At 46.5% G+C, this 19643-nt stretch overlaps 1 protein-coding gene across 8 annotated transcripts in view; it reads left to right on the top strand.

The window, feature by feature from the left end:
- AMBRA1 (autophagy and beclin 1 regulator 1) overlaps nt 1–19643 on the top strand; it is a 194580-nt gene that overhangs the window by 135943 nt on the left and 38994 nt on the right. For all 8 annotated transcript variants that reach the window (XM_043548143.1, XM_043548146.1, XM_037900178.2 and 5 more), the window contains one exon: nt 14363–14502. In XM_043548143.1, the coding sequence (XP_043404078.1) occupies nt 14363–14502 (140 nt within the window). The remainder of the gene's footprint in view (nt 1–14362; nt 14503–19643) is intronic.

The following is a 19643-nucleotide window of genomic DNA, read 5'->3' as shown; positions in this document are numbered from 1 at the left end:
CCGCTGCTTCCCACAGCTCCCATTGGCCAGGAATGGCAAGTCGTGGCCGCTGGGAGCTGCGGGTGGTGGTGCCTGCGGACAGTCAATGTGAACAAACTGTCTCACATCCCGCCAGCGGATTACCCTGACAGGCAGTAAATTGCCCACCACTGCTCTAGTGGCAGGTCCACATAGAAGATAACAGCCTTCAGCTGCTCTCAGTTACTCCATTAGCTCAAATGGTAAAAGACTGCACTGTGGATCTGAAGATATCAACCCTGCTCAAGCCTCCTGTCAGGGGCCAGTATGGTTCTACAGAATGACGTTTTTGTTTTTCAGTTTTTAAGGTGTTAAAAAACTTAAATTATATGTTTAAAAACTACATTAAAAGAACGTTAAGGTTGCAAAGTCAAACAATCTAAAGTTAGGAAACACCTGAATTAATGCTGCCTGTGTAACTTTATCTCTGCCCCATTGTGCCTATGCATTAAGATACAGTCTTTAAATTACACAATCACATAACCAAAACCTCTAGACTAGACATGGTTACAGGCTGAGACATTTGTAGTGGGGTGTAGCACTGTGGGAAATTTGCACTGCTGGTGCCCATTTTGTATTGTTTTGTGGATAACCAAAGGGCTTTGTTGTCTATGGACGTTGAGCTGGTACACTGTAAGAGTTAAGAGATGCACTCTCTGATGGGTTTCAGAGTAACAGCCGTGTTAGTCTGTATTCGCAAAAAGAAAAGGAGTACTTGTGGCACCTTAGAGACTAACCAATTTATTTGAACTTAAGCTTTCGTGAGCTACAGCTCACTTCATCGGATGCATACTGTGGAAACTGCAGAAGACATTATATACACAGAGACCATGAAACAATACCTCCTCCCACCCCACTCTCCTGCTGGTAATAGCTTATCTAAAGTGATCACTCTCCTTACAATGTGTATGATAATCAAGTTGGGCCATTTCCAGCACAAATCCAGGTTTTCTCACCCTCCGCCCCCCGCCCACACACAAACTCACTCTAAGGTGCCACAAGTACTCCTTTTCTTTTTGCATTCTCTGATGGGAAGATTATGTGCTGTAAATATTTCGCTCTGTCCACTGGGGCCCACGCCTGTAGAGCCAGGAAAGTCTAGAACTCAGAGTAGGTGTTTCAATGGTCTGGAAACTCCTGCAAGCTCTGTTTCTAGTGCACCAATATGGTATTAGGCACCAAATACAATAATTAAATGTCTCATCCAAGTAGGAATATCAGTTTTATCATGCCCATTGTGTGCTGAAGAGAGAAATAGGGTATCTAAGATAGTCAGCTACTAACCTGGTAAGGACCTTGAAGATGAGGACCAGCACCTTAAATTGGATTAATATTGAGCAAGGAACCAGCACACACCACCAGAGTGATATGATCCAGTCTGCGTGTTCTGCTGAGGGCATGATGAGCTCTTGCACTCTATAGTAGACACAATCTGCAGTTGGTTCTGTCAGCCTCACCTAGGGAGCATTGTGGTATCCCAGCCTTGAAGTAATAAAGGCAAGCATCACTGTGGCCTTGTCTGGGGAGTTGGGTGCAGTAATCTTGTCAATCAGAGAAGGAGAAATATATTTCTGGAACCTGCTCGCCCAAGCATAACACTGAACGGAGTGTGACTTCAAGATTTGCACCAGTCTGACTGTTGATTGAGGGGTCGGTCATGATTTCTTAAAGATTTTTCAAAGTGTTTTTTCTTATCTTACTTAGGTTAACTTTAAGACAACCATTTCCTCTAGTTGCTTATTCATTTCAGACATTTAGGCAGCTGGCTGAGAGCATCTTCTGATCCAGATGAGGATACATATAGCTTGTTTCGTCAGCATATTATTGACACTTGATCTCATTTATTGTTCCACTGAGTGCCCAACAGTCTGAGAGCAGGATGGAGTGGCAGCTGTATGTGAATCCTTTGCTTTTGTCATTATAACTTTACGATACTGTAAATTTTGCTTTCATTCTCTCACCATGACATTTAACAGGCAACTCAAAAGTACTGTTTTTGGTTCACTGGCTGAAATAAAGCTAAAAATTAGCAGAGGATCATCAGTTCTTTGCCATAAAAATGGCCATAATTTTGTGAGATTATTGCAGCATTGGCAGATGTCAGAGTAATTTGCTAGAGATCAGCAGTAGCTTAGGGCACAGTCTTGTTTGTACAGCATTCATATCTGCACTGACATACATTTATCTGTCTTCTCTTATGCTGACTGCCCATTTTTTCAACATGCCTGCTGCTTCTGTCCTTTTATCTGCTTCTCCCCTAAAGGACAGGGCCTGTTTGCTTAGTTCTGTTTGCTGCTTCCTCTGTTCTTGGATTCAGAATCTAGTACTGGACAGTACCCTCTGGTTTTTGAGGCATTGGGTTTCTTTGCCCTTTTTATGGCCTTTGGGAGAAACTAGCAGGAAATGAAGGAAAGTAATGAGGCTCTTTGCTGAAAGAGCATTATGTTGCTGAGTGAGAGGTGGCATTTTTGTCTGAGATGATTAACGCCTTCCTAAGATTCAGTCCTTGTTAATTTTCTTCAACCCATCTGCTAGTTGATTATTAAAAGAAGCTTCCTAGACAATTATGTCATGATAGGCTTCTGAGATGGATTACGAGGCTACAAGACCAAGAACTCCCCTGAAGAAAGGAAGAGTTGGGTGTGCTCTAATGAGACCTGCATTGGTCTTAGGGATGACAATACGCTACATGATCAAGAGCAACGAGTAAGAAAGTGGCAGCATTTTATCTTTGTGTAGAGTTTCTCCTTCCCCCATAGCCTCATGTCCTGCTCATCCATTTCAGGAGATAGGCCAGGTATCCTCATTCATAGTCTGTCAACACTAGGGGGTATGTCTACACTACGGAATTAGGTCGAATTTATAGAAGTCAATTTTTTAGGAAGCGATTTTATACAGTCGATTGTGTGTGTCCCCACTAAGCACATTAAGTCAGTGGAGTGCATCCACAGTACTGTGGCTAGCGTTGACTTTCGGAGCATTGCACTGTGGGTAGCTATCCCACAGTTCCCTCAGTCTCTGCCGCCCTTTGGAATTCTGGGTTAAGCTCCCAGTGCCTGATCGGGCAAAAACATTGTCGCAGGTGGTTTTGTGTACATGTCGTCAGTCGCCCCTCCCTTTGTGAAAACAACTGTAGACAATCATTTCGTGCCTTTTTTCTGTGCGGATGCCATACTACTTTCAGCAGACGGTGCAGTAGGACTGCTAACCGTCGTCATCGAACCACCGCTTCCGCTGCAACTCTGCTCTCCTGAATCCACCTCGCAGGTCCTCTATATGACCGTCGTCATCCACCACTTCTGCTGCAACTCTGCTCTCCTCCTCTTGTCTCGCCATATGACGGAAAGCATGCAGCCCGCTCAGCTCAGCTCACAGACACCGCCGCTGTTGTGTCCTAGTGCTGCTGGCAGCAGATGGTGCAGTAGGTCTGCAAAACTGGTCATCCAGCCACCGCTTCCACTGCAACTCTGCTCTCGTCTCGATAGCGAATTTCTCTATGTTGGCTGTCATGGGCTCCAGCTTCCGCTGCAACTCTGCTCTCATGAATCCACCTCGCAGGTCCTCTCGTTGTTCTCTATAAATATCTATTCTTGTGGCATCCATCGTCAGCCATCACTACCGCTGCAACTCTGCTCTCCTGCAGACACCATGCCATGGCAAGCATGGAGCCCGCTCAGATCACCATGGCAGTTATGAGCATTGTAAACACCTCGCACATTATCCTGGGGTATGTTCAGAACCAGAACCTGCAAAGGCAGGTGAGGCAGCGACGGCAGTGCGGTGACGAGAGTGATGAGGACATGGACACAGACTTCTCTCAAAGTACGGCCCCTGGCAATTTGGACATCCTGGTGGCAACAGGGCAGGGCCCGGGAAACAAGCACAGACTGGTGGGACTGCATAGTGTTGCAGGTCTGGGATGATTCCCAATGGCTGCGAAACTTTTGCATGCGTAAGGGCACTTTCATGAAACTTTGTGACTTGCTTTCCCCTGCCCTGAAGCACAAGAATATCAAGATGAGAGCAGCCCTCACAGTTCACAAATGAGTCGCAATAACCCTCTGGAAGTTTGCAACACCAGACAGCTACCGTCAGTCGGGAATCAATTTGGAGTGGGCAGATCTACTGTGGGGGCTGCTGTGATCTTAGTAGCCAATGCAATCACTGAGCTGCTGTTATCAAGGGTAGTGACTCTGGGAAATGTGCAAGTCATAGTGGATGACTTTGCTGCAATGGGATTCCCTAACTGTGATGGGGCGATAGATGGAACGCATATCCCTATCTTGGCACTGGACCACCTTGGCAGCCAGTACATAAACCAAAAGGGGTACTTTTCAATGGTGCTGCAAGCAGTGGTGGATCACAAGGGACGTTTCACCAACATCAACGTGGGATGGCTGGGAAAGGTACATGATGCTCGCATCTTCAGGAACTAGGTCTATCTGAACAGCTGCAGCAAGGGACTTACTTTCCAGACCAGAAAATAACTGTTGGGGAGGTTGAAATGCCTATAGTTATCCTTGGGGACCCAGCGTATCCCTTAATGCCATGGCTCATGAAGCCATACACAGGCACCCTGGACAGTAGTCAGGAGCTGTTCAACTACAGGCTGAGCAAGTGCAGAATGGCGGTAGAATGTGTATTTGGATGTTTAAAAGTGCGCTGGCGCAGTTTACTGACTCTGTTAGACGTCAGTGAAACCAATATTCCCATTGTTATTATTGCTTGCTGTGTGCTCCACAATCTCTCTGTGGAGTGGTTGGGTGCCCGGAGACCCTTCTCCCCCTCTTCCCCCCCCCCCCGTGTTCTTGGGCGTCTGGGTGAGGAGGCTATGGAACTTGGGGAGGAGGGCGGGCAGTTACACGGGCTGCAGTGGCAGTCTGTGCTCCTGCTGCCTTTCCTGCAGCTCAACCATACGGCAGAGCACATCAGTTTGATCCTCCAGTAGCCTCAGCATTGCATCCTGCTTCTGCCATCACGCTGCCGCCACCTCTTCTCTCACGCATCCCTCCTGTCCTCGCGTTCATTTTGTGCTTTACTGTACTCTGACATTGCTTGCCTCCACACATTTTTCTGAACTCTTTCAGTGTGGGAGGACTGCATGAGTGCGTTTTTTTTGCCTTCTTATCTGTGCTAGCCTCTGGGACAGAGACAATAGGGGGAGCGTTGAAACATTTGCAGCTGCGGGAGGAAAAAAGGGAGAGTAGTGTTTAAAAAGACACATTTTAGAGAACAATGGGTAGACTCTTTCATGGTGAACCAAGCTTTTAACATTATATAGTTCATGTGCTTTCGGAACAAGGTCGCATTTTGCCTCTTATATTGAGGGCCTGCCGGTTTGGTGTGAGATCACACACGCAGGGCCTGGCAACAGAATTTGGCTTGCAGGCAGCCATGGTAAACCACAGTCTTTTGGCTGCTTTAACCTTCATAACATGTGGGAATGGTTTCAAGCAGCAGCGCCCTCCTTTCCCATACCAAGCACCCATTGGGTTGGCCATTTAAAAGGAGGGGTTGCGGTTTTTGGGTTAACGTGGAGCACAAACCCAACTAAACCCCCACACACACACCCAATTCTCTGGGGCGATCACTTCACCCCTCCCTCCACCACATGGCTAACAGCGGGGATGATTTCTTTTCAGCCACAGGCAAACAGCCCAGCAGGAACAGCCACCTCTGAATGTCCCCATAATAAAAGCACCCTATTTCAATCAGGTGACCATGAATGATGTCACTCTCCTGAGGCTAACCCAGAGAGATAAAGAACAGATATTGCTTGAATGCCAGCAAACACTGGGACCATACACTGCCATGCTTTGTTATGCAATGATTCCAGACTACGTGCTACTGGCCTGGCATGGTAAAGTGTCCTACCAGGGAGGACTGAATAAGGCTGCCCTCCCCAGAAACCTTTTGCAAAGACTTCGGGAGTACCTCCAGGAGAGCTTCATTGAGATGTCCCTGGAGGATTTCCACTTCATCCCCAGACACGTTAACAGACTTTTCCAGTAGCTGTACTGGCCGCGAATGCATCCCAAGTCTTCAGGGCAAATTAATCATTAAACACGCTTGCTTTTAAACCATGTATTATATTTACAAAGGTACACTCACCAGAGGTGCCTTCTCCACCTTCAAGGTCCGGGAGCCCGCCTTGGGAGGTTTTGGAGGGTATTGGATCCAGGGTGATAAACAGTTCCTGGCTGTCAGGGAGAATGGTTTCATCCTCCACCTAATCATCATCTTCCTTGTCCCCTAAATCCTCATCCCTGTTGCGTGAGACTCCCCCCTTGCAGGAATCCACGTACAGGGATGGGGTAGTGGTAGGGGCACCCCCTAGAATTGCATGCAGTTCATCATAGGAGTGGCATGTCTGGGGCTTGGACCCGGAGCAGCCGTTTGCCTCCTTGGTTTTTTGGTAGGCTTCCCTGAGCTCCTTAATTTTCACACAGCACTGCTGTGTGTCCCTGTTATAGCCTCTGTCCTTCAGGTCCTTGGAGATTTTTTTCAAATATTTTGGCATTTTGGAACGGAGTTCTGATAGCATGGATTCATCTCCTCATACAGCGATCAGATCCAGTGCCTCTGGTTCGGTCCATGCTGGAGCTCTTTTGCGATTCTGGGATTCCATGGTCACCTCTGCTGATGAGCTCTGCATGGTCACCTGTGCCACACAAACAGGAAATGAAATTCAAAAGTCCCCGGGGCTTTTCTTGTCTACCTGGCTAGTGCATCTGAGTTGAGAGCGCTGTCCAGAACGGTCACAATGGAGCACTCTGGGATAGCTCCAGGAGGCCAATACCATCGAATTGCATCCACACTACCCCAAATTCGACCTGGTGATATCCATTTCAGCTCTAATTCCCTTGTCGGGGAGGAGTACAGAAATAGATTTTAAGAGCCCTTTAAGTCGACAAAAATGGCTTCGTTGTGTGGACGGGTACAGGGTTAAATCGATCTAACGCTGCTAAATTTGACCTAAACTAGTAGTGTAGAACAGGGTTAGGAGTCAGGGAGTTAGGTCCCAGTTGAATCAGTGTATCCTGAAAGGCGAAAGTAGGATCTTCTTCAGCTCTGTTGGAGTTGTAGACTAAATGGAATACGAAGGCAACGTACAGATTTGTTGTATCGCTAGAGTGAAAAATAAACTTAGAAAACGTGATCCTGTCACATCTGGCGAAAATGAACACAGTTCGAAGAAACTGCTGTCTTGTTGCACATGGCAAAATTTAAGGTGAGACACACCAATTCCAAGAAAGCCAAAAAGATGAGCAAGAACCGATTGATTTATCCCATTATGACTAGTGGGAAGAAACATCTATTGAGCTGAGAGTGATGAATTGCAGGGAAGGGCACAGACTAACCTATCTGAGCAGGGGTGAATCCATGAAAGAAGGCGCAAGATGTGTCCTGAAAGATTCAGGGCCATAACTCACCTCCTATTTGTGCCTTAATTTAGGGAAATTCTTACCAAACTGGAAACTCCTAGAAAGATCTGCCAAAAATCCTTGCTTGCAAAAGGCGCATTGATCACAATGTTTATATATAAAATGTGTTATCGAACCATTAATAACTCGACCTAAACCCAGTCATTGTGTTCACATGCACTCGAGGCCCTGTGTGCTCCATGGCAAGCTAAACCTAAACTCTGCTATAAGACTGTTGGAAGGTTCTGGCACAGCCCCACAGCATACTGAAATTCACCAACAACTTCATTGTCACTTTTAAAAATAGGAGGTTGTGGTCTGAATAAATGTGGAAATGAATGACAATCCGCACAGGAGGACTATCGTTACTCTGATAAGTTGTTGGCTTTACAGTATACATAAATTTTCAGCTGTCGGTATGCCATGGATTTTTGTATTAACTGCCTAACTGTATCCATAGAAGATGGTGCTGAAGCTGTAGATCCTGGCAACTAGTGAGGGACACGTGGGGCTTGCAGCATCTGAGGAAGAGTGGGAAGCAGTTTAGGATGTAGGATAAGCACATATGGGGAGTTATTCTGCAAAAATAATAGTTAATGTTGACAGTGAAATGGTCACCTTTAGATTTCCAAGTTAACATCCTGCTGAGGTGAACGGGGCAAACAAAAATTGCATCAGTTATACAGAGTTCATACTTTCACTATAATCGTTGCAATAAAAGAGCAAAGATATTTTTTTAAACGCAAGCTGAGATTCCAGAGCAGCAAGGAGGGAATTCTACAGCTGGGGAATTGCAAAATACAGAGCCCAGATCAGATTACTTTTCCTTAATCCTTCCTCAGTTATCCCCTCCCTCATTGCCAGGTATTGACAAGCTCTCTGTTTCTGAAAAGCACTCTGCACACATGTTAACATTGTGTTAATAATTAAAAGAACTCTGTTCTGTTAGCCAGGGCAAGATGTATGTGGATTTGGCCTTGGAATGAGCTCCAATTGGGTAGGGCCATGTCTGTATTTGATTCTGCTCCTAAGGCCAGGTCTCTGCTACATACTTTTGTGCACATAGCTTAATCGGGTGTGATGAGGTATGATCTCTGACCAACATAGCTGTTCCAGCAAAAGCCTCTAGTGTAGGCACAGTTATGCCAATAAAACTGTGCTTTTGTCAGTACAGGTTATTTCACTTGGGGGAACCTATACTGACAAAAGTGCAGTTTTGCCAGTATAAGCTGTGGCCACACGAGGAGATACTAAAGGCCTGCATGCAGAGTGTCAGTCACCAAAATGAAGAGGCATAGAAAAGCCCAGGGAGAAAGGAGGATGCGATGATTGGAGGACCTCCAGAGTGATCCCAAGGGCCTTCACACTTGCACAGTTTGTTAACCCATAAGCTTGAAAAAGAGCACAGTTCCTCTTCAGGACTCCTACAGGTGAAGCTTAATGGCTCTCTGCCACCTTAGGGTGGAGTGCTTTCAGTCTTGAACTCTAAGGTCAGCTGTCTCTCAGCATCGGGTCCCCATTGACTTCCCTCATTATAATGCTGTTTGTTCAGTAGACTGCCTTAGAAATATGCCTCCTTAAACACAGGTTGATACTCTCAAGGCACTTGCCATTCTTAGGATCTGATCCATTTCCGTGGCTTTCTATACTCCAGCCCTTTTCTGGTCTCTGAGACTGCTCCACTCCCAGCTCCCTCTCCAGTGCACTTCATGCACCTCCGTTTTTCATGCTTTCTTTCTGCAAGCATTCTGCCTCGGATGAGAGCCTGCGTTCTATTTAAAGCTACTACTGATAATGTGTGATTGTAGCCAAGTGCCTCCTGTACCATTCCAGCCACTTCTCTCTCCCCCCCCTTCCACCCCCCCAACCCACAAGGTTGGAGCATTACAGATGACAAGATTTTTCCCCATGTAAACAAGTTAACGGCTGTGCATTTTTATTCATGCAGTCCCTCTTATCGAGACTGATTTAGCAGCCCCATTGGCTGCTGGGGCTAAGTACAGGTAATGGCCAGAGATTTATCAGCATCTCACAAAGGAGAAGTGCCTCATCGAGAGCAGAAATGCCTCTCTATTAAATTTAAAAAGGAAGAAAAGCAAGAGCTCCTGCTGAGTTTCACTGGCTGCCTGTGTCTTCAGCACAGCCCATAGCTGCTTTCTCCTCTTCTCCAGCTTCAAAACATGCTCTTCTTCCCTCGGTGCCTAGTGTAGGAGAGGGAATGTTTCCCATACCCCTCCAAGGAAACAGGAATCTCCCTCTGCTTTCTATCCCTTCCTTCAGAGCTGGGAAGCCGTTGGTCAGATGCTTTTGTCATTGACGTGGCACCTGAGATGTGATGCTGCTGGGACTGGGGCAGTGGCAGCTGCAGCAGCAGTGTCTGCTGGCAATTGTAGCATAAGCTTGAGGGCAGCCTGCTGCCTTCTTGGTGTGAGCAACATCCCAGGCATGGGAGTTTCCTTTCCAACTCTTCTCATTGGCAGCCCCCTTAAATGCAGCGGGAAGGTGGAATTTAAACAACATCGTTAGGTAGCAGCCGTTACCTTAGGATGGGGCAGGTGGAGGAGCAGCACTAGATGGATAAGTAACACTTTTTGCAGAGGTAGGCTGTTCGAAGAAAAATAAAAAGTCCCCATCCCCTGGAGTGAGAACAAATTAGCATCATAATTCTGTGTGAGCACTGTGCCCTAAGCGCTCTCAAGCCCACCCATGTATAGCAGCTTGATAGCTTAGAAGGAATCATCAGAAAGATTCCTTGAGGCTGCTGATCATCATGAAGCCTTTCCTGGCTTCCTGCCATAAATAAATATTTCACTTAATACCCAAACATTGGATGTGACAGGTGTCATAGTGCTGATGCTCGAGCACTGCTGAGATGGAGGGCGAGCAGCAGCAGAGTTTGGAGCCTTCATGTTCTCCAGCGTAACGTATGCAGAACATTTCTGGGTATTTGGACCTTTGTTCATCCATTTCCCCCCTGCTTTTATACCCCTTCCTCCTCAAAGCCTTATGTTCTGGACAAATCACTCTACAGAGATGCTCCTTGATTAGCACTGAAGGGGGCTGTAGGGCAATGGGGGTGTGCCTGTTTTTTGTGAATGATCATTATAGACACACAGCTTCTATGTTCAAGGAGAACGAAATAGATACCCTTCCCCAACCTTCACCCAAGATGTAAGTGACTGCTTGAAAGATAATCTTTGTGAGACATCTGAAAATGTGAAAGCACAGTAACAAATGACTCAGCTGAGTCTCTTCCTACCCTTCAGATGCAGGTATGTAAAATGGAAACGGTCGTGTGTATTAACCTCTCTTTAGCAGAAGCTGCTTTCCTTTGATACCACTTATTTATGATGGTATAAGAACCTAGCTAGACGCTACTGGGATGTGTCTAGAGAAAATCACTTTCCCTTTCGACATTCCTGGATTTGGTGACACCCCATCTTCCTCTGGTCCCCTGGGTTCAGAGTCTTGCACACATCCCTGAGATTCAGTGACCTGCTCGCAGTAAAAGGTTTTCTGGAAGCACATCTCTTGCTTGATGAAAAGGCATTTTCTGACTGACTGTAGCATGCCCCTTTTCCTGGGTCATAATGTGCCATCTGAAGAGGGAAATTATATGTTACCTTAGCATCACCTGTTGGGTTCAAGGCCTCAGAGACATGCTCTTAAGGATTTTCTCGGCAGCTTCCCAGACTCCCATTCTCTGAAATTTCCCAGCACTGGAATCAAAATTCTTCAGGATCTCGTACCCAGACACTGGTTTGATAACAAGAGAAACATGGAGTGAACAGTGGGTAACTTACTGGGATAATGAGGTGTCTGGGCTTAGGAATATCCCTGGTTATGGAATGTTGAGTCAGTAACCCAGTTATACTAGAGTGGGTTTGAATGTGGTAATAAATGACAAATTCTGCTGGCCAGTAGGTGGTAGAACTTGAAATTGTGCCATGCCTGCTGGAAATGTCATTGCAATTGCATAGGTGAAACTGGTGCCTGAGTTAAACGCACTTCTCACCCCCCCCAAGTCTGGAATATGTGGAGAAAGTACAGCTGGTCCCATAACCCTTTGGCTGAAGTGGAGAAGAGTGAACATTAAGTGGCTTCTTGATCTTACGAATGCTGTACCTACAAGTATAGAGCTGGAAAAGCACCTTTCCCAGCAGGCTGGTGTCGGGCCCTCCTTTGTGAATTTTCCAGATGGCATGCTTGTGTGCTTGAAGTATTTCATTAACTTTTCATAAGATGCTTAGTGTTGCAGTGAGACAGAAAGAAACAGGATCTGGTCCTTGTTTAGGAGAGAAGGGTGTGTCTAGTAGCTTTCTGAGTGCCCTCTGGGCCAGGGCACCTGCACATGTGAAAGGGCCCTGGTATTCTCTGTGTGTGGGTGGAAGGTCTTATTAATGGATACGGGTGCAGCAGCTCATCTGTATGACTGCATCAGACTGATCAGCTCGGTCCTGGTTACTGCTGCGAGTGGTGATTGTGCCAGTGCAGGTGTTCTATCTCTCCTTGTATCTGTTAATTACCACACGCGTGGATGTCATCACCTCTTAAAACTGCATGGCATTGTCCCATTAGCGAGGGATGTGGGAAGCAGCAGGGGAGGGGAACTCTTTGGAGCTACTGGCTATATAGAAGTGAATGGAGAAGTGGGTTGAATGAAGCAGGTGTCGCTAGGGAGAATTTCCAACTGTTCTTACCTTTGAGATTCTGCCTTTAGCTATGAGTTTCGCAACAATTTAATGCTCTTTGCTGTTGTAAGCCACTTTCTCCTCCCCGACCCATCAAAATCCACACTCCCCATTTCGAAGAGTGCACCATAGTCTCCATGGCAACAGGTGCTACTAGTGTGCATGTGATTTTTGCTAGCTAGTCAAGCAGGAGCAGAAAACGGGATGGCCATACTGGAAGAGTGGGGGGTTGTGAAAAGTACTTAACAAAACATCAGGGACCTGTTCCTTCCACTCTGAACTGAGCTTCTGTGAACACCACTGACTACCAAGCGACACCAAGGGCGGAGATAGTGACTGGCCTCTATCTTGCAGAGAAATCCTAAAGGACTCATTTGCTATTCTAAATGTGGCCCTTTCTGAGGAGAGACTGAAAGTTGCCTGTAGCTAGAAATAATGTCACATAACTCTGCTGTTCTATTTATTTGTCTGACAGTTGCCAGGATAGGGCCCCCAACACCTAGGCATTCTATAAAGACGTACTAAAATAGTCCCTGCCTCAAACAGCGTACAGTCTAAATAGACAGGGGTGGGAGAGGACATGGAGCCACAGAGAAGTAAAGTGACTTGCCCAGCATCTCACAGCAGGTCAGTGGTAGCTCTGGAGTAGAACCCACATCTCCTGGGTCCCAGTCCAGGGACTTAATCAACAGATGATGCTGCCCCTGGATCCTGAGCTGCTGCTATTCCAGGCCTAGGTCCCCACAGCTGTGACAATGCACCACAGTGCTAACCTGCAGCACCCCCATACTGTTGTAGGCAGTATTCCCCATCTCCTGTGGTCCACCACCAAGCAGGCTATTGGGCCTCTTCTGAACAAAGATTGTCCAGTTTGGCCAAACTTATGTTGAAGTTTTGATGAGCTAAAATTGACTGGTGAGCCTAATGGGAACACACATTTCACTTGTGACTCGGAGCAGATTAAACCTCAGACCTCTTGAGAGGAAAGTCTAGACAATTGGCATGTCACTTACGATTGCTCCAGGTCAGCATTTTAACTTGTTTCCTGCGTAACCCTCCTTAACCTCCTTAATGAATCGTCTTTTTTAAAGTACCTCTTGGTCCTTCCTCTGAAGCCCTGGTGCTCAGAGCCCACTATTGGAATCTGCCTTGGATGGTCCAATGATCTGAAGCAGCTTTCCCCACATACCCCAATGGCCAAACCAGCACATTGCTGCTCTTTTCCATTTCTCCCACCATGGTTTTATAGTCTCAACCTCTCCTAGGTGTACCAAATTTCCTGACTATGGAATATGTGTGGCTGGCATATAAAATCCTGGCCCATAGGAGATTGAGAGTGCAGATGGAGAGTTCGCAGACTTCTGCGGAGCTGTTATGACTTAAACTTGAGGGAGATCAACACAAATCTGAGCCCTGCAGTATTGGGCTCAAGTGAGATTGGGAGGCAGAGGCAGCTGGTGCTTGGTATGGAGCAAGCTGTAGCTTAGGGTCTTGCTAAGGGAACAAAATTAATTTAGTGAAGGGGACTGTGGTGGGAGGCAAACTGAATTCAGAGGGTATATGTCACTTCTGTGCTTGTGCGTCTCCTCGGTAAACTCTGGACTCAACATTTTCTTCAACGCTCTGCAGCCTAGAAGTTAACCAGTTGCTAAAGGCAATTCAGGAAACAATTAACATGGATTAGATCCCATATTATTTGTAGGGCTCTGGTTTGTTTAATAGCTAAGCCATGCAGGTAGCTGTTTGGGCCATTGCTGTTGGAAGCCAGCACATTTCCTGGCTGGCACAGTTCCCCTAGTTGTGTGATGGTGAGAGCATGCAGATGGGAAGTGGGGCTAATAAAGGGCCAGAAAATTCCCAGTTGTGCTGCTGTCCAGCTTGATGTGAATATACCACCAGCTCCCAGCTTTCTTATTAATTAGTGCCAGTGAAGGGACTTTGCAGCTGTGTAGCCCACTATCCAAGTGAAGATCTGATGATGGAGCAGCTGTCCTGCTCCCCACAGCTATCTGCTGAGTGGTCTATTAAACATTTGTGGATGTATGTACATGTTTCTATCAGATGCTTACTCTCGCTGACTGGTTAGTTGTTTCTTGGAACAGCCTGTAAATAAGTGACTAACCTCCCTGCCCAGCTGTGCTGCTACAGGGGATTCAAGTGTATGAGCTGCCTTGGCAACGCTGATTTTTATTGCCCTTTCAAATAATCCTTTTCTGTGGCTTTTTTCAGAGAGTTTTCAACGTCCTATACCCGATGCCTGCTGACCAGAGGAGACACGTCAGCATAAACTCTGCTCGCTGGCTACCTGAGCCAGGCCTGGGATTGGCATATGGCACTAACAAGGGGGACCTGGTGATTTGCCGACCAGAGTAAGTGGCATGGCTTAACCTGAGGGAAACCTTAACCGTTCTGCTTTTTATGGGGAATCAGGCCGGGGTGGCTTCTCCTCACACAGGGCTGTGTTAGGGGGCAAGGAGTCGGACTCTTTTTTTTTTTTTTTTTTAAAGCAGTTGTAGCATTTACTTCATTCTTTGAAAATTAAGGTAACAGTGTTTCTGCCCTGGCGATGAAACCTGTGAGGCAGAGTAGGGACAGGATATCTCACATATCTTATTTCTGCCTACTATAGTCTTCACAATCCTTCCAGATGCTCTAGTGCGCATATATGCTCAGACATCTTTGAATCTCCCTGGAATATTCAATGTGAGATTATATTAACCAGAACAATTTGTATGGGCTGTTAGAACAATTCAGTGAATTGTTGTGGCTCTAGCATGAAAGGCCACTGGTCTATTTATTATTTATACAGCACCATAAGTGTGCATGTCACTTTATAGATTTGCAAGTAGACACAATCTAATTTAGAAATTATGCAACATAGGAAGAGATAATGACAGGCAAGGGAGTTCCTGGTAGTAGAGTGCTTACACACTTCTCTTGTAGTATGAGAGGTTCATTGGGCGACTTAAGGATCAAACATTATGGCTGAGATCCCTTCCTCCACGGGCTCTACATAGCTCCTTTTGAAATGCAGGACACTTCTTATATATTTCTGCATCAGTGATTTCCTGTTGCTGAGCTGCCTTTGGTTTGGGGTTATGGGGTTATGTTTCACTTGCTGAGATTCCTGGGGAGTGAAGTTGCTCCCTTTCTGCAGAAGATCGACCCCCCTCTCCCCACCCAGTGTAGATCAGGGCAAAGGTGCCACAAGGACTCCTCGTTTTTATTCTGGAGTAGACCATCTACATGGGGGAATTATTCCAGAATAGCCATGCTAGTCAATATCCCCTGTGTAGACAAGACCAAAGAAAAATGTCTATGGTTGCTGAGAGAACAGTGCGGACAGTGTAACCAGTATAGCAAAGTCTGAGTTTGCAACAGTCTAGGACAATAGCTCTGAGAGATGTGAACTGCACCATTCATTTCACTGGGTGCTGACTCACATGCCCAATGGTAATACTTTAAATGTCAAACATTCTGAACTATTTTACTGCTATCAAAACAAGTAAGAAAGCAGTGGGAAGATGATATTGTGAAGATCTGCACAATAGACTATAAGTGGAACCACAAGTGAGTGGACTTGGGGGAAGAGTCGCCTTGTTTAGCTCCCCGTCAATGAAGACCCAAGCCCAAGGAGTTTAGCAGAGCATCTGAGCCCCACTTAAGGGGACCAAAACCTAGTGGGGATTTCAAGCCCCAGTGAAGGGAAGCCAGACTGAGGAACCAACTGGTTTATTTGAGTATATTTGAGGTGTGGGGGAGAGACAAAGTCCAAGGAGCCCTGTCGTGCCCTGAGAGCATGTCTAGTCCTAGTGGCATTTTGTAGATGGGATTTAATTTTGTGGGCACAGCTTGGAAGGATCTAAAAATTAATACTGGCCACTCCAAGCTTGTATTAAACTCCCAAGGTTACAGCTTTTTCTCGTGCACCACTCAAGTGCAAAACCCCTTTGAGGACCCAGGAAGGCATACTTGGGAATTCCTTCCTGTGGGGTACCCTCAAGCCCTTCCCCTCCAGCCCCTGCCCGGGTGAAGAACTGAGAAAGAAAACAAAGGAAATCAGCTGTTGCCACCAGCTAATTAAACAACATGTGCACAAACCTTTTAGGACACAAAAATCCAATTCTGTTCTTTAAAAAGGTAAATTTTATTAAAACAAAAAGAAAATACATCTGGAAACTCAGGCTATCGCTAGATTTAAAAAGAGCAAATACAAGGATTAAGCATCAAGAATCGTTTCTTGAGGTCCAGCTTAAAGGTTACAAGTAAAACAAAAGCACCTGGGGTTAGCACAGAGGAGTCTACAAGCGATAAAGTAATAAAAGAGAGAAGCCTAATTGCGTCTTCCTAGACATTCCCTAACGTACTTACATACTTACATATCTGTGGTTTCAAATGAGTAGTTTCTAGGTATGATCTGATGATTTTTCATACCTGGCCCAAAGCTTTTTATAGCATCATTGCTCTGTTCCCTCTCTCCAGAAAACAACAAACAGACAAAAGTAAAAGGGGAGTCTTGTTTTAATTTCAAAAAGTTCTAGCCTTCCCATTGACTCTTTTGGCCAGGTGCCCATTCCCTTCCTTTTACCTATGCATCTCAGTGACTTCTAACCCTTTACCGGTAAAGCAAGTAGAGAACAGCTACTAAGAGGGATTTTACAGCTAATTGGCTGGCTGGGTGTCCATAAAAGTGAGCTCCCCCGCTTCATTTATCACAGCACCACTGGTCCTCTCTGTACTGAACAGATGAAAGGAGACTGACTGTTCATTTGGGGCTTAGACCTACTATCTAAGATAGACCCCACATACATGCGCACAGCCTTTCATCCCTGTCTTTCATCGTGAGTGGGGAGACAATGGGAAGGGAATCCAGCTCTTGGAGGTAGTCATTTGCAAAGGAAGCAGCTGGTACGAGCAATTTATTTCTAATTTGTTGATGCAGGTGAGTGTTTTTGCTCTGTTTTGTTAATAAATTATCAGGTACCACAGTGGAACTAGAATGCTTCATAGGGAGATGGTTGGCGAAAAGTGAGTTTTGAGGGAGAACACTTAAGGCACAGGTCGAGGCAGACATTTCTGTCAAGGGGGTAGCATGAAAAAGGCATTCCCAGAGGAACAGGCAGGGTATGGTGCATGAGGGAGGAGTGGATGGGAATGAGAGTGGAGATGTAGGCCATGCTATTAGGCCAGGGGTGGGCAAACTATGGCCCTCAGGCCGCATCCGGCCCTCCAGACATTTTAAGCTCCAGCTGGGAAGCGGGGTCGGGGGCTTGCCACGCTCTGTGCAGCTCCTGGAAGCAGTGGCATGTCCCACCTTCGGCCCCTATGCATAGGGGCAGCCATGGAGCTCCACATGCAGCTCCTGCAGTTCCCATTGGCCAGCAAGGGGCAGCGCGCAGAGCTGCCTGGCTGCACCTCTGCATAGGAGCCGGAGGGGGGACATGCTGCTGCTTCTGGGAGCCGCTTTAGTTAAGCTCCTCCCAGAGCCTGCACCTCTGACCCCTTCCCACGCCCCAATCCTCTGCCCCAGACCTGATCACCCTCCCGCCCTCTGAACCCCTCATCCCCAGCCCCACCCCAGAACCTGCACCCCCAGCCGGAGCCCTCACCCCCTCCCGGACCCCAACCCCCAGTTTCTTAGAGCATTCCTGGCCCGCCATACAATTTCCATACCCAGATGTGGCCCTTGGGCCAAAAAATTTGCCCACCACTGTATTAGCCCATGTAGAGTGCAGTGTCCTCAGAGAAAACTCCTGGTGACTGCCCTCCAGTGTAGATAAGAACAGGAATCACTGTTTAAACAAGTGAGGCTGGCTCATTGCAATGTAGAGACCAGATCCATCAGCAATGTTACTGTGCAGCAGGAGGTACTTTCCCTAGGGGAAGCGCTGGCATTTCTGTAGTTGTCCCAAGCTCCTGTTGACACTCACCATATCAGCTCCTCATAATCTTTCCACCCCATCCTCTTCAATCAAGATCTTTCCCATTCATCAGAAATGACCTGCAGTCCCATCTTATGAAATATTCATGACCTTCCAGAGCCTGTGTGTGAGAACACTAGCTGGCAGGCGCAGACAGCTGTTCTGCCCAGTGCCCACTCTGGCTTCTCCTGGAGAAGGCTGTGCAGCAGGATGAACTAAGCATCATTCTCTGTGTTCTTCCATTCTCAATCTCCCTTCTCCAGGAACAGGTTCAGGTGGGATTTGCTGCCCAGATCTTTTGGAAATACTGATTCCAAAACTTCAACGTGCTTTGAACATGGCTACGGGTAATTCCAAAACTAAGAGCTTCAAAGGCCTTTTGCAGGGCCAGCTATGCAGTGCAGGCAGAGATGAGGAATCATTCCTTCTGCAGATAGAGGGCCTCTGGTAACAAATTAAAATACCACCTGAAGATGTCTTGGTTCTGAGGCCGAGACTATCCGATGGAATTCCCGTATAGGGAAGTAGGTAGATTAATTCAGTGCTGTGCTGTGCACTTACTGCAATTCTTTGTTGTGAAACTGTTCGGTGAAAATTGACTCCACTATACAAGGCTTCCATGCTTTATCACTGAGACTGTCTGCCTGTGCCAGTCCAGTTTCTTCTTGAGAACTGCATATCATCTAATCTAGCCATGGGGGCAGCATGCCTTCATCCGGTTATTAGTGCTGGTAGAGAGATGGCAATCTATCCCACTGTCTACATCTGTCATGTCTCTGTGCTGGCTGATCCCATTTATCAGCCTGTTCAGTTATTAGCAGAGATGGCTCCCAGCAACATAAGCCCTAATGCATAGTTTGCCTTTTAAGAGCAACCTCAGTGGGTGCAGGATGAATGAAGAGGGGAAAAAGGAACCTCCATGTTCTCCTTCCTGTATAATTGAACTATGTTAGATGATAGCTCTCCCAGGCACTCAGGGTATATCTTCATTGCAGACTTAACTCAAGCGATTGCGTTAACACGACATTGACATCATTGACATAACAGTTTTCAAATATGTGAAAGATTGTTACAAGGAGGAGAAAGGAAAAAAAAATTTTCTTAACCTCTGAGGTTAGGACAAGAAGCAATGGGCTTAAATTGCATCAAGGGAGGTTTAGTTTGGACATTAGAAAAAACTTCCTAATTGTCAAGGTGGTTAAGCACTGGAATAAATTGCCTAGTGAAGATGTGGAATCTCCATCATTGGAGATTTTTAAGAGCAGGTTAGACAAACACCTGTCAGGGATGGTCTAGATAATTAGTCCTGCCATGAATGCAGGGGACTGGACTAGTTGACCTCTCGAGGTCCCTTCCAGTTCTTTGATTTTATGATTGGCATCTGGTTCTGAGCACCCAGCTCTGAGCAGCCACCCTGCAAAGTCATGCCCAAGTTACTGTGTCATCGGTGATGCTGTACTCCCCAGGTGTGTTGCGAGGACTACTGTGGGAATATTTTAAGGTTCTTTATGCTGCAGTAAGATGAGATACTCTGATTCTTTCCCAGTGAATTGTGGGAGAATTTGTCTGTCCTTCTGGACACGCGGGGG

The sequence above is a fragment of the Chelonia mydas genome, chromosome 6 (assembly GCF_015237465.2).
Source record: "Chelonia mydas isolate rCheMyd1 chromosome 6, rCheMyd1.pri.v2, whole genome shotgun sequence".
Lineage (NCBI taxonomy): Eukaryota > Metazoa > Chordata > Testudines > Cheloniidae > Chelonia > Chelonia mydas.
Note: the sequence above shows the minus strand (reverse complement) of the source record. Positions and strands in the feature narration are given on the sequence as shown.